The 14,752-nt window shown below is 47.2% G+C and overlaps 1 protein-coding gene across 1 annotated transcript in view; it reads left to right on the top strand.

Annotated features, from left to right (window-relative positions):
- LOC129866918 (inactive serine protease PAMR1-like) overlaps positions 1 to 14,425 on the top strand; it is a 60,321-nt gene extending 45,896 nt beyond the window's left edge. Inside the window, exons 5-14 of the mRNA XM_055939947.1 lie at positions 1,439 to 1,656; positions 2,318 to 2,425; positions 7,393 to 7,563; positions 8,328 to 8,519; positions 8,779 to 9,753; positions 9,942 to 10,118; positions 10,330 to 10,396; positions 11,079 to 11,311; positions 11,608 to 11,984; positions 13,023 to 14,425. Coding sequence (XP_055795922.1) covers positions 1,439 to 1,656; positions 2,318 to 2,425; positions 7,393 to 7,563; positions 8,328 to 8,519; positions 8,779 to 9,753; positions 9,942 to 10,118; positions 10,330 to 10,396; positions 11,079 to 11,311; positions 11,608 to 11,984; positions 13,023 to 13,592 — 3,088 coding nt within the window. The 3' untranslated portion in view covers positions 13,593 to 14,425. The remainder of the gene's footprint in view (positions 1 to 1,438; positions 1,657 to 2,317; positions 2,426 to 7,392; positions 7,564 to 8,327; positions 8,520 to 8,778; positions 9,754 to 9,941; positions 10,119 to 10,329; positions 10,397 to 11,078; positions 11,312 to 11,607; positions 11,985 to 13,022) is intronic.
- The last annotated feature ends 327 nt before the right edge of the window (positions 14,426 to 14,752 follow it).

Genomic DNA, 14,752 nt, shown 5'->3' with positions numbered 1-14,752 from the left:
AATAAAACAAAGCTGATAATCGTGGACTTCAGGAAACAGCAGAGGGTGCACCCCCTATCTGCATCGACGCAACCACAGTGGAGAAGGTGGAAAGCTTCAAGTTCCTTGGCATACACATCACTGTCAAACGGAAATGGACCACATACACAGACAGTGTGGCGAAGAAGGTGCAACAGAGCCTCTTCAACCTCAGGTGGCTAAAGAAATTTGGCTTGTCACCTAAAACCCTCACAAACTTTTACAGATGCACAATTGAAAGCATCCTGTCGGGCTGTATCCCCGCCTGGTTTGGCAACTGCAAGGCTCTCCAGATGGTGGTGCGGTCTGCCCAACGCATTACCGGTGGCAAACTACCCTCCCAACAGGACACCTACAGCACCCAATGTCACAGGAAGGCCATAAAGATAATCAGGACATCAACCACTCTGTCACGCCCTGACCTTAGAGATCCTTTTTATGTCTCTATTTTTGTTTGGTCAGGGCGTGAGTTGGGGTGGGAATTCTATGTTTTGTGTTTCTATGATTTTCTATTTCTATGTTTTGGCCGGGTATGGTTCTCAATCAGGGACAGCTGTCTATCGTTGTCTCTGATTGGGAACCATACTTAGTTAGCTTTTTTTCCCACCGTTCTTTGTGGGAAGTTGTCTTTGTTTGTTGGCACTATTGCCTTTAGCTTCACGGTTTGTTTTGTATGGTTAATTGTTTTTGTCGGCGTAATTCTTAAATAAAGTAAAATGTACGCTCACCCACGCTGCACCTCGGTCCTCATCCTTCAACAGCTGTGACACACCCGAGCCACTGCCTATTCAGCCTGTTATCATCCAGAAGGCGAGGTCAGTACAGGTGCATCAAAGCTGGGACCGAGAGACTGAAAAACAGCTTCTATCTCAAGGCCATCAGACTGTTAAACAGCCATCACTAGCACATTAGAGGCTGCTGCCTATAGGCATAGACTAGAAATCACTGGCCACTTTAAGCAATGGAGCACTAGTCACTTTAATGTTTACATATCTTGCATTACTCATCTCATATGTATGTACTGTATTCTATACTATTCTACTGTATCTTATTCGTTCCGCTCTGACATTGCTCGCCCATATGTATATAGTCTTAATTCATTCCTACTTAGATTTGTGTGTACTGGGTATATGTTGAATAATTTGTTTGATATTACTTGTTAGATATTACTGCACTGTCGGAGCTAGAAGTAGAAGCATTTCGCTAATCACTTGTATGTGACCAATAAAATGTTGATTTGACGTGTATTTGTGTAGCAAACCAAGCTCCCAAACCCCATACTCTCATTAGTACTTCACATTGAGGTAAACTGTCAATACCACTAAATAAACTCAGCTGACCTCTGCTACATGTGCAGTACAATCATTTAGAGCAGTCTCCCTAGACACTTCTAACCACCTCCCTCCATCTCCACCCACAGGTTTATGATGCTGAGCCTTGAGTTCGACCACTCCTGTCGCTACGACTATGTAGAGGTGCGTGATGGCGACAGCATCAACTCTCGTGTGATTGGTCGGTTCTGTGGGAACGACAGGCCTGCTCCAATCCAGAGCTCCGGCAACTCTCTACATGTCCTGTTTGTGTCCGATGGCTATAAGAACTTTGACGGCTTCTTTGCCACCTTCCAGGAGAGCTCAGGTAGGAACAGTACATGTCTGAGAGGAAACTTATGACTCTCATGGTGACTAAGTAGATCACTGTAGATTTTGTAGCAAAAGTATGCTCATTCAATATTATTATAATTGTGGTTTGGATGGAAATGAGTTTAGAAAGTTGATAAAAGCTACCTGAATGTTAACTGTTATGATAACTAAGCAGGGCACACCCTTATCAAACTCCTGCCTGGTGATCCCTGCTTGGCAGCCTAACAGAGAAACTCCTTCTTAATTACCAACTTAACCTGTCACTCAGTTACTCATTCAAACCCAATCACTATGAACACACACTGTAACACAGTACTGCAAGCCAGCTGTACTCATGCCAACAATGCATACTGTAGTAGGCTAATGTACATTTTTAGGGAAGGGTGTTGGAGAGTAGGCATGAATTTTCACACTTTTATACCATCTTTAAATGTTTTGCCATATCCCCAACATAAGCTATCCACTACAAATTTCCGCACCAGTTCAAAGCAATACTAAGGACACAGCAATGGATCCTCTCCTAGTCTCCTTAATATTGCAGATGAAGGGAGGGAGCAAGGAAAGCCTGCAATTATTTATATATATATATTTATTTACTGCTGTTATGTAGTCCATTTTATGTGTCTAAGCATCCTTCCTGCTCTGTGTGTTTTCAGCATGCAGCTCGTCCCCCTGTCTCCATGATGGAACCTGTATCCTGGACACGTCCTACTCCTACCACTGTGGCTGTCTGGCTGGCTACACTGGACAGAGGTGTGAGAATGGTGAGTACACTAAACTTTGGGTTAGCCTATTCACAAAGGTGATGTGACATGTGTACGTCAGATGAAGTACAGTTAAAACAAAGACCACAGACAACAAGCATGCAGAGTATCTATGTTGGACTTCTCCCCTGACCATATCCTCAGAGTCCCATAAGTGCTAACAACAGCGAGTGAGTCACCAGCACAAGGGCTCTGTGGTGTGGAGAGCTTCCAGACCAGCTGCCTTCCCTACTGGTCATCTCGCTCTCTGGACCAGGCCAATCAGCTGCTTGTAAAAACTGTCACGTGTCGACAGATGGACCATAAACCGCTATAACCACTTGACGGAATTAGAACTTCATGAAACTACAGCTCACCATCTGAGTTTATATATGGATAAGAAACGTCTTGGAGAGAAAGACTGACAGAGAGAATGACGAGAGAGAGAGGGAGAGACAGTGAGGAAGAGAGACAGATAATGATAGATATTGGCAGACAGAGAATGAGTAAGCAATGCTAAACTAAGCTAGGCATCCCTATGGCCATCTGTATCTGCGGCAGTCATCTGGCTGCCACCCACACAATGCCAGACAGCCCCCTACCTCATCCTAATAGAGGTCCAACAGGGCCCTATATTTCTGGAGCTCCTTCTGTCCACATCTCCACCACAACCCTGCTTCTTTATGGGTGTCTGGACGCAGGCCTGGGTTTCCATACCCACCACCACACCACTCCCCTTTCCTCCTCCCGGACCCAGAGAAAACAGGTTGGCCAAGAACCCTATCCATTTTTTTTCAGGTGGTTTTATTTTCAGGGCTACAGTTGAGTCTATAAAACTAATGGTGAAACAAACCTGCCTCTATAATCTAAGCCAGCTTTTCCGTTGGATGAGAGGCGCTCATAAAACGCACGGGAGAATTGGAGGGATGGAATTCCGTACACGTTGTTCGTTCAGCTGGTATTCCCATGAGGAGAGTTGGCCTGCTCGTTTGTGAGGTAGATTTAGGATAACACTAATGTGGTGTATGTTGTGGAAACACGTGTACATTACTCCCAGTTTATCCCAGAGGCAGTTAGTTCGACAAAAAAACTGAAATGGTGGATTTGGCAGCAGCTGCACTTCGGGTTTGCAATAATTTACCTATCATTAAACAATATTCCAAACAATCTTCTTCAGGATAACATGCTTTGAAGACACGATTCTTTCTTGACTCTGTATATTTCCGATGAGGCAACAGTCTATATTTTAGATGATTATTGAAACATAGTTTCTGAGGCGTTTACAGGAGTTAGTGGTGGATTAATGAGGCTTCATTAATCATAACATCCTCTGTTAGCATTCCTTAATAATGGCTATGACTCATCCCAGTAGAGACAGCCCAGTAGAAGATTGACTATACTGGGGTAGACAGACAGACACTGTGATGGGAGGACAGGGGTGTGGGCAAACACAGAGGATATGATAGACTCTCATTTTAACACCCCCACACCTTTTATCTGTTTTTCTAAAAAAGAAAATGACTTAACAGGGTGGTGCACCTTTTCCTTTTCCACATGCGGAAAGCCAAGTGAAAGCTCCCTGTCCCGTCCCACGTGCAGCTCCACTAGAGGGTGGAAATGTTGGTAGGCAGGGAGATAGTGATAATAGGGAGGGTTCCTCTGATGGTTTTGGGTCACACCGCTGTCAGACCACGGCCAGAGAGGGGGACAGAGGCATGGGGCTGGTCCTATGATACAGTATGGTCCCAAAAGGGGATATCAAATCAAAATCAAACAAATCACATTTTATTGGTCTCATGCACATATTTAGTAGATGTTATTGCGGGTGTAGCGAAATGCTTGTGTATCCCCTGTTACAAAGTGATATGATGCACATAATAACAACCCTACATACACACACCCCTTGTTCATGTGTGTGTATGGGGGGGGGTTGTAGGTGTGTACATGTGTTTGTGCTTGGTATTTTGCTTTGTTCCGGGCCAGAGAGAGGGGAACCGATAGTGAATTACAAATTGACGTGTTCTATTTGTGTCAATCAAGTTCTCTGTTTCAAAGTCAGGCATTGTCTTTATTTAAAACATTTTTTTTACCTTTATTTAACTAGGCAAGTCAGTTCAGAGCAAATTCCTGTTTACAATGACAGCCTATTAAAAAGGCAAAAGGGCTCCTGCTGGGACGGGAGCTGGGATTAAAAATACAAATAAAAAAAATATAAGACAAAACACACATCACGACAAGAGAGAGACAACACAACACTACATAAAGAGAGACCTAAGACAACAACATAGCATGTCAGCAACACATGACAACAGAGCATGGTAGCAACACAACATGACAACAACATGGTAGCAACACAACATGGCAGCAGCACAAAACAGGGTACAGACATTATTGGGCGCAGACAACAGCACAAAGGGCAAGAAGGTAGAGACAGCAATAATAATGCAAAGGAGCCATAACTGTCTGAACAATTACACCCACTATTCCATTCCACTCTACCAACCCACGCCCTACTCTACCAACCCACGCCCTACTCTACCAACCCAAGCCCTACCCTACCAACCCAAGCCCTACTCTACCAACCCACGCCCTACTCTACCAACCCACGCCCTACTCTACCAACCCACGCCCTACTCTACCAACCCACGCCCTCCTCTACCAACCCACGCCCTACTCTACCAACCCACGCCCTACTCTACCAACCCACGCCCTACTCTACCAAACCACGCCCTCCTCTACCAACCCACGCCCTACTCTACCAACCCACGCCCTACTCTACCAACCCACGCCCTACTCTACCAACCCACGCCCTACTCTACCAACCCACGCCCTACTCTATCAACCCACGCCCTACTCTACCAACCCACGCCCTACTCTACTAACCCAAGCCCTACTCTACCAACCCACGCCCTATTCTACCAACCCACGCCCTACTCTACCAACCCACGCCCTACTCTACCAACCCACGCCCTACTCTACCAACCCACACCCTACTCTACTAACCCAAGCCCTACTCTACCAACCCACGCCCTATTCTACCAACCCACGCCCCACTCTACCAATCCACGCCCTACTCTACCAACCCACGCCCTACTCTACCAACCCACGCCCCACTCTACCAACCCACGCCCCACTCTACCAACTCACGCCCTACTCTACCAACCCACGCCCTCCTCTACCAACCCACGCCCTACTCTACCAACCCACGCCCTACTCTACCAACCCACGCCCTACTCTACCAACCCACGCCCTACTCTACCAACCCACGCCCTACTCTACCAACCCAAGCCCTACTCTACCAACCCAAGCCCTACTCTACCAACCCAAGCCCTATTCTACCAACCCACGCCCCACTCTACCAATCCACGCCCTACTCTACCAACCCACGCCCTACTCTACCAACCCACGCCCCACTCTACCAACCCACGCCCCACTCTACCAACTCACGCCCTACTCTACCAACCCACGCCCTACTCTACCAACCCACGCCCTACTCTACCAACCCACGCCCTAATCTACCAACCCACGCCCTACTCTACCAACCCACGCCCTACTCTACCAACCCACGCCCTCCTCTACCAACCCACGCCCTACTCTACCAACCCACGCCCTACTCTACCAACCCACGCCCTACTCTACCAACCCACGCCCTACTCTACCAACCCACGCCCTACTCTACCAACCCAAGCCCTACTCTACCAACCCAAGCCCTACTCTACCAACCCAAGCCCTACTCTACCAACCCACGCCCTATTCTACCAACCCACGCCCTACTCTACCAACCCACGCCCTACTCTACCATCCCCACGCCCTACTCTACCAACCCACGCCCTACTCTACTAACCCAAGCCCTACTCTACCAACCCACGCCCCATTCTACCAACCCACGCCCCACTCTACCAATCCACGCCCCACTCTACCAACCCACGCCCTACTCTACCAACCCACGCCCCACTCTACCAACCCACGCCCCACTCTACCAACCCACGCCCCACTCTACCAACCCACGCCCCACTCTACCAACTCACGCCTACTCTACCAACCCACGCCCTACTCTACCAACCCACGCCCTACTCTACCAACCCAAGCCCTACTCTACCAACCCAAGCCCTACTCTACCAACCCACGCCCTACTCTACCAACCCACGCCCTACTCTACCAACCCAAGCCCTACTCTACCAACCTAAGCCCTACTCTACCAACCCACGCCCCACTCTACCAACCCACGCCCTACTCTACCAACCCACGCCCTACTCCACCAACCCACGCCCTACTCTACCAACCCAAGCCCTATTCTACCAACCCACGCCCTACTCTACCAACCCACGCCCTACTCTACCAACCCACGCCCTACTCTACCAACCCAAGCCCTATTCTACCAACCCACGCCCTACTCTACCAACCCACGCCCTACTCTACCAACCCACGCCCTACTCTACCAACCCACGCCATACTCTACCAACCCACGCCCTCCTCTACCAACCCACGCCCTACTCTACCAACCCACACCCTACTCTACCAACCCACATCATAAAAACACTTTACTGCTGTGGAAACTAAAGCTTATTTTTACTAGGACTGTTCTATTTATTCCTCTGTACGTGGCCTTGTGAGCTGTTCAGACTTTTTCCAGGCCTGCTGAAATGACCTATTAATAAGGCAGTACGATGTGGAGGCTACGTTTATAAACTTCTAGCTAGTCAAAGACGCAATTCTGAGGAGGAAGAAATGGTTTGTAAATAATGAACTGGGTTCTGAGAGCCCTCATGCTGTAGGTGGCTATTCAGAAAGAGTTGTGGTTATACCAGACAACACAATGCTAATACTGTATCACACAGCAGTGAACACACTGAAGTGGTGTTTATAGCTGGCAGAAGATTGGTAACATTATAGTGAACAGAAGACAAAACACAATGTGCTCAGAAAGCATGAGAAGGGTTGTGTGTAATTGTGTATGTGTGTGTATGGGTTTGTGTGTATCCCTCTAGTTGTACGTTGTCGGAGGCCCCCGGTACCTGTCCATGGCACCACAGAGGGGTTATTCCATCACTCAGGGGCACAAGTCATATTCAGCTGTGGCCCTGGGTTCGAGCTGAGGGGGATCCGCACAGCCGTATGCCTCCGGGATGGCACCTGGAGCGCCCCTGCCCCCCAGTGTGGTAAGAGGCCAGTGAGAGAGAGGGGCACAGAGAGAGTGAGGCAAAGCACAATGTATACTGAGTGTAAAAAACATTAGGAACACCTGCTCTTTCCACGACACTGAGCAGGTGAATCCAGATGAAAGCTATGATCTCTTATTGATGTCACTTGTTAAATCCATTTCAATCAGTGTAGATGAAGAGGAGGAGACAGGTTAAAGAAGGATTTTTAAGCATTGAGACAATTGAGACTTGTATTGTGTATGTGTGCCATTCAGAGTGTGAATGGGCTAGGTAAAGTGCCTAGTGCCTTTGAATGGTGTATGGTAGTAGGTGCCAGGCGCAACGAATTGAGTGTGTCAAGAAATTGCAATGCTGCTGGGTTTTTCACACTCAACAGTTTCCCGTGTGTATCAAGAATGGTCCACCACCCAAAGAACATCCAGCTAACTTGACACAACTATGGGAAGAATTGGAGTCAAAATGAGCCAGAATCCCTGTGGAACACTTTTGATACCTTGTAGAGTCGATGACCCGCCGATCTGAGGCTGTTCTGAGGGAAGAAGGGGTCCAACTCAATATAGGAAAGTGTTCCTAATGTTTGGTACACTCAGTGTATATTTGGGTGCTTTGTGAAAAATGAAACCTGATTGACCTTAGTGACATTAACGCTGTAGGTTTGTTTTATACAATAACATTTGAGACATATTAACACAACAGCAATAGTGTCTGACCACCTCAATCCCATCTCACTGAGCCTACATGACCTCTCTGTTCCTCTGCAGTGCCCATGGTGAAGTTCTGTGCCATCCCAGCCAAGCCCATCCATGGAGACCACTTCAAGGTGTACGGTCCCAATGACGTCATCCTTGCCCTGCAGTATCTGTGCTACCAGCCCTACAAGCTGAGCGGAACGCACCAGAGAACCTGTCTTCCCAACAACACCTGGAGCGGAACACCTCCCACCTGTGGCAAAGGTTAGGGTCAGAGCATGGCATGGCAGGATTCAGAGTTTAGAGACAGTGGGAACAGGTTTTGACAGACATCAACAGTTGACCTATTATTATTGTAAATTAATGACTATGTACTAGGTGACCAAGCCTGCGTGAAATTGATAATATTTCACTAGTAAAATGTGTACAACCATTCATAATCGTCAGTCAACTGTATAACAACACTTATTTACAACAATTTAAATCCAGTAATTCACTTTTTTTTCTATTCTTGTTCTTACAGTGAATAACACACTTGCTGAATCAGGCAAAGATACAGAAAAGAACAAAGAAAAGGGTGCAGAAAAAGACAAAGACACTGACACAGCCACACATAAAGACATTGAAAAGCCCAAAGACAAAGAGATAGACAATACTACAAGTATCAAGGAGGACGTGGCTGGTAAAGATCCAGACACAGGCCTGAGGAACACGACAGTGGACATTAGAGATGGTAAAGATACAAACATAGACATTACTCTGGTGAGTATCCCAGAAGGAAGCAAGGATAAAACGAGTGACAAAGAAAAAGAAACGGGGCTAGAGAAACCTACTGGAGGTAGCAAGGATAAAGTGGACAGTAAAGAAACGGATGACATGGTAAACACAGTTGAGGGAGGCAGAGAAAATGACTTGGGGAAAACCACAGAGGACACAGATGGCAGTCCAGATACGGGGGGAGACACAGACGTGCTACAGGAGATAGGCAAGACAACAGAGATTCCTGAGATAGTGGTTGTGGTGGAAGATAAAGGACAGGAGAAAGAGGAGAAGAAAGAGCAACCGGTAGATACAAGCAGTGATCCAAACATAGTTGATCCTAACGACTTAAAACCTAGGGGAGACACATTTGCCATAGATTACACTGAGATAAAACCACGGGGAGACACATTTGCCATAGATTACACTGTTACGGATGTGTTTGGCACCAATGACATAGAGCAGGGTATGAATACAACAGTGTCTAAAGACGTTGTGAAGAGTATTATTCCAACTAGAAGCAACAACACACAGTTCACCCCATATTCATCAGGAGGTCAGGAGACCAAAATGCCTGTGGGAAAACCACGCGAAGACATAGGATCGACTAAAGATTCAAGAAGAGCCAAAGACACAGCGGCAAGTACAAGCAAACCTGAAGAGGAAAATGCAGGAAAAGATTCAGAAAAGCCAACTAAAGAGTCTGAGGATGAGAAGAGAGAGAACCAAATCATCAATGGTAAGACATCTGAAGTGCATGTTGTAAAATACACTGCACCATTACAACAGATATTATAATGACTCTCAGCATCTTAGGTTTTATTTGACACTCTCTCACTCCCTTTCCATCTTTCTCATTCCTTTCCACCTTCTGCTCTCACCACCTGCCCTCGTTCCCCTCTATCTTCCCTTACTCCTTCCTTCCAGAGAAGAGCTGTCCTCCTCTCCCGCAGCTCTACCATGGGTACCAGCAGGTGGTGCCAGGGATGGTGCCAGAGACGGTGGAGTTCTTCTGTAACCATTCGTACGCTCTGAGTGGTGACGCCCGACGCTCCTGCCAGCCTGGCAGCACCTGGGGGGGCGCTCAACCTCTTTGTGTGAGAGGTAGGCTCTGGAATGTGTGTGTTTGTGTGTGATTGCGTGTGCCTCTACTTTGTGACTATCATCTAGGAATACGCTGTTGCACCTGCAAGTTAGGCGCTACTTTTAGCGCTAGTAGTTAGGCGCTACTCTAATCAACCCAACATTGAGAATGAGAGCAGCTCCCTGCCTGACCGTAGGTTTTAATGGGAACCCTGTGTGTGTTTTTCTGCAGCCTGCAGAGAGCCCAAGGTCTCCGAGCTGGTCAGACAGAGAGTTCTGCCTCCACAGGCTCCATTCAGGTATGTCGATTGACATTCACATATGTTACATAGCAGGCAGACAAAAATATGCACATGATATGGTCTACATAAATACGACAGACAAAAGTATTCTCCAACACTACAGATATCTGCTTTACCTTAGCGATCATCATATCTAAAAACCACAAACGTGCATAATCATATATCAACATCATACACACACCACAAGAGACCATGAATATTATGTATGATCCTCATTAATGTACACAGCATAGCAGAAGACATGACTCTATCTTTTAATGACAGAGGCACTTTACCATGTGAAGTCCACATCAAAGCCATTTAAAAACCTAAAAGGACTCTACTTATACACACTGCTAGCCTCTTAAAGAACATGGTAAACTGGGTAGTTCGAGCCCTGAATGCTGATAGGCTGAAGGCCGTGGGATATCATACCATGGGTATGACAAAACATGTATTTGTACTGTTCTAATTACGTTTGTAACTAGTTTAAGACACTAGCAATAAGGCACCTCAGGGGTTTGTGGTATATATATCTTTTTTTATTTAACCTTTATTTAACCAGGTAGGCCAATATACCACGACTAAGGGCTGTATCCAGGCACTCTGTGTTTCATCTCCTTGGGCCTTATTGCTTAATTATACACTAGTTGTTTCTGTAAAGGCATCTCCACTGACCCCTTTCCTCTCTCCCTCTCAGGAAGACCCCTGTGCATAAGCTCTACTCCTCCTCTGGGTTCAGGAGGCTCTTCCAGTCCCCCGGCCCCACCAAAGGTCCTCCAGTGCTATCCCAGCTGCCCCAGGGCTTCCACCACCTCTACACTCACGTAGCGTACGAGTGTGCATCTCCCTTCTATCAGCACTCAGGCAGTGCACGCCGCACCTGCCTCAAGACTGGCAAGTGGAGCGGGCGTCATGTCTCCTGCTCACCAGGTGAGGACAGCAGAGCCACATGACTTGATATAAAGAAAGGTTCTTCTTGCCACTTATGTATGCTAGAATGTCACTTTCAAACCACACCCAGACACTAAACAATCAAGGAAATTGGGCTGAAAAAGTAAAATTCCAGGGTGGGTATGATATGGAATAAGTTTTTCATACATTACAATATCAAGTGTTGTTGTATCACTCTGGCAAGTATGATGTTCCTTCCCTTTATTTTCTCTTCTCCTCCCTGGCCACACTTTCCTCTTCTCCACCCTTGTCTCCCCAACCTTCTCTTTTCCCAGTTTGTGGGAAGCACCCCACCTTTGACCCTCAGAGCCCAGCAGAGTCCCACTGGCCCTGGCTAGCCGCCATCTACCGACGCTCCACCAACAGAGCAGGGACCAAGCTAGACAAGAAGGCCAGCCTGGACGAGTCACTAAATATGGGGCCTGGAGCTGGACCAGGAGCAGGGGCTGGGTCCCAGGGGCAGGACAAGGCCTCAGGCTGGCAGCTGGTGTGTAGCGGAGCCCTGGTGAACCAGCGGAGTGTGGTGGTGGCAGCCCACTGTGTGACTGAGCTGGGGAAGATGTACCCTCTTGATGCAGCCAAGGTCAAGGTGGTGATGGGAAAACACTACCGCAGTGACCTCCGGGAGACCAAGGGCCTGCAGCATCTTAGGGTAAGAGAGGGGTTGGATAGGGTTGAGACGGTTGGGGGTGGGGAGTAGGGAGTGAGATAGTGTTTGGAGAGGGCTAACTGGGTTGGTGGGTGGGGGTGGCAAGTAAGGAATGAAAGAGGTTTTTTTTTTTTTTTTTTTTTTTTTTTACCTTTATTTAACTAGGCAAGTCAGTTAAGAACAAATTCTTATTTTCAATGACGGCCTAGGAACAGTGGGTTAACTGCCTGTTCAGGGGCAGAACGACAGATTTGTACCTTGTCAGCTCGGGGATTTGAACTTGCAACCTTCCGGTTACTAGTCCAACGCTCTAACCACTAGGCTACGCTGCCGGGAGACCACCTGGCTAGGGAGACCACCTGTACTCAGTTAGCCACACACTGCACTAATTACACTGAAATACAACTATGGTGTACAGTTCATCACACATGAGGTTCTACACTATATAGGTCCATTTACCAGCCTTATGGGATCTATATAATACCAATGGCTGGGTGGCAGGGGTTTTAAACCTGTGTCCAATTATAATGCATCATTTTACAAACATGACATCATGTGTACCACATCTAGCCATACAGCCCCATGTCTGTTTATGTTCAGTTATTGAATAGGTCCCACTTTGACTGTAAGGAAACACCAATGTGGTTGTGCTACATGACTAGTCGATTTATTGTACATACTGCACTTTATAAAGGACAGTCAATTAATGTATGCGCATATGAGTGAGGAGTGTGAGTTACCAGGTAACAAGCACAGCTAACATCATCCCACAGAGAGCCAAGCTGTCGCCCTGCTGTTACGTTTGGCACAGTCTCTCTCTTCTTTCTACAGCTTTTCTTTTTGTCACATCCCCTTTCTCTCTAGTTCTTTCTCAAAATATCCCTCCTCTCTCTCTGATCATTCCCTCTTCATTCTGAACATCCCTTGTCTCACTGACCATACCCCCTTTCTTGTTTCTTACTCTGACCAGTTTATGTTATCTGTCTACCTTGTGATCATTTCTTTTATGTCTCTCTAACCATCCCGCCTCTTCTCCTCTAGGTGGCCTCCATCTCTGTCCACCACAACTACGACCCCCTGGTCTTGGACTCAGACTTGGCTGTGATCAAGCTGCTGGACAAGGCTCGTATCGGGGAGAAGGTCCTGCCCCTCTGCCTGCCTGACACCCAGGGGGAAGAGGCGACCTCCAGAGAGGGGCTAGTGATGGGCTGGGCCCCCCTGCCGGACCCCCGGATTGGGGAAGAGGAGAGGGCCAGGGTGGGTGTGCAGCACCTGGCCGACGTGGTGCCCTGCGAGCAGCAGTATGCCCGTAATGGCGTGCCTGTGAGCGTTACAGACAACATGCTCTGCGGCCGCCAGCGACCCGACTATGGCCCATCTAACATCTGTCCTGCGGACACAGGGGGTATCCTGATCCTTCCCGCTCAGACAGGCTCCACCCAGGACCCCTCTCTTGCCTCTCCAGGGGGGCGGGACATGTCCAAAGGGGAGTGGCGGCTGCTGGGGTTGGTGAGTTTTGGGTATGACCAGGGAGAGTGTGACCCAGACCTCTTTACTGTGTACACACATGTGGCTAACTTCAAAGACTGGATAGAGAGCCATATGAAGTGACATCACCAGGATGTGACCCACCCGGTATCTCTCTTTTCCTCCCTCCAACCAACTACACCCGCTTTTTTTTTGACAATCTCACTCTTCATCATTATTTCCCCTGTTCCTTTTACTTGCCAATGTCTTTTCCATTCTCCCTTTCCCTCCTTTCTTCTCCCACCGTCCCTCTTCTTGTCATACACAGGCAGGGAGTGTGATCAATAAAGAGCAGAGAAACACTGGACTGCACAGGGCGGTGCACCGATGTTAAGGTGCCCTAACACTTCCTGATCAGGTAGACCCTCCACTCAGCACAGTACTTCAGTGTTCAGGCTTTACCTTCAACCTGGTGCTACAGACTTGAAAACGACTTGAAAACCAGTTCCCTCTGGCCTCTGGGAAAACCTGTTTTTCATTGTATTCTTTGATATGTATATATATAATGTAATGTATTATTATTATTATGGCTCTGCACATGGCTCAAGTGATGTACATATTGTATAGAAGGACAGCAAAGCCATGTTTTTAACTAACAATATTTGTGTGTGTGTGAAGACACAGTGGTCTGATTGGAGTTGATCACTGAGAGTGGTTCTGTGAGCTTTAATCCAGTATTAATTCAAGGAGACCCATATGATTGTAATAAATAGAGATGAAAGAGAGAACCTGGCGCTTGCTATGTAAATCAGCCAGCCATTCAGCCAGGGCCCATTCTCCAGCGAAAGCCTATGAATTAATCCAGGTCAAATATACACAATGAAAGGCTTCAATCGAACAACATCAACCTGATATTTTTTAGAACAGCTCCCTCTTACATGCCTACCCATTTAATAAAGTATGTATAATGAAGTTAATCACTTAAGTGTTGACCCCTCTGCTAGTATCTAAAGAGAAAATGAGAGAAGTAACTGACGGAGAAACATTTAGCCACAGGGTGGATGTATCAAAACATCCATTTCTATGGAGGGATGCTCTGAGACAGGCTCAGCCAAAAACCACAGCCAGAGTGACTGAGGATCCACACATACCAAAGTTATGCTCACTTCACCTCCTCTATTACCCGTGTACTTACAATAGATGTCCACCACATGTACAAAAACAACTACAGAACAAGCTCACAAGCCCAGCATACATGTTGTATGATCATCTATCATGACTACGTTCATGATTGATTCTGTAAT

Source organism: Salvelinus fontinalis, chromosome 12 (genome assembly GCF_029448725.1).
Source record: "Salvelinus fontinalis isolate EN_2023a chromosome 12, ASM2944872v1, whole genome shotgun sequence".
Taxonomy (NCBI): Eukaryota; Metazoa; Chordata; class Actinopteri; order Salmoniformes; family Salmonidae; genus Salvelinus; species Salvelinus fontinalis.
This window is presented reverse-complemented; position numbering and strand designations above follow the sequence as displayed.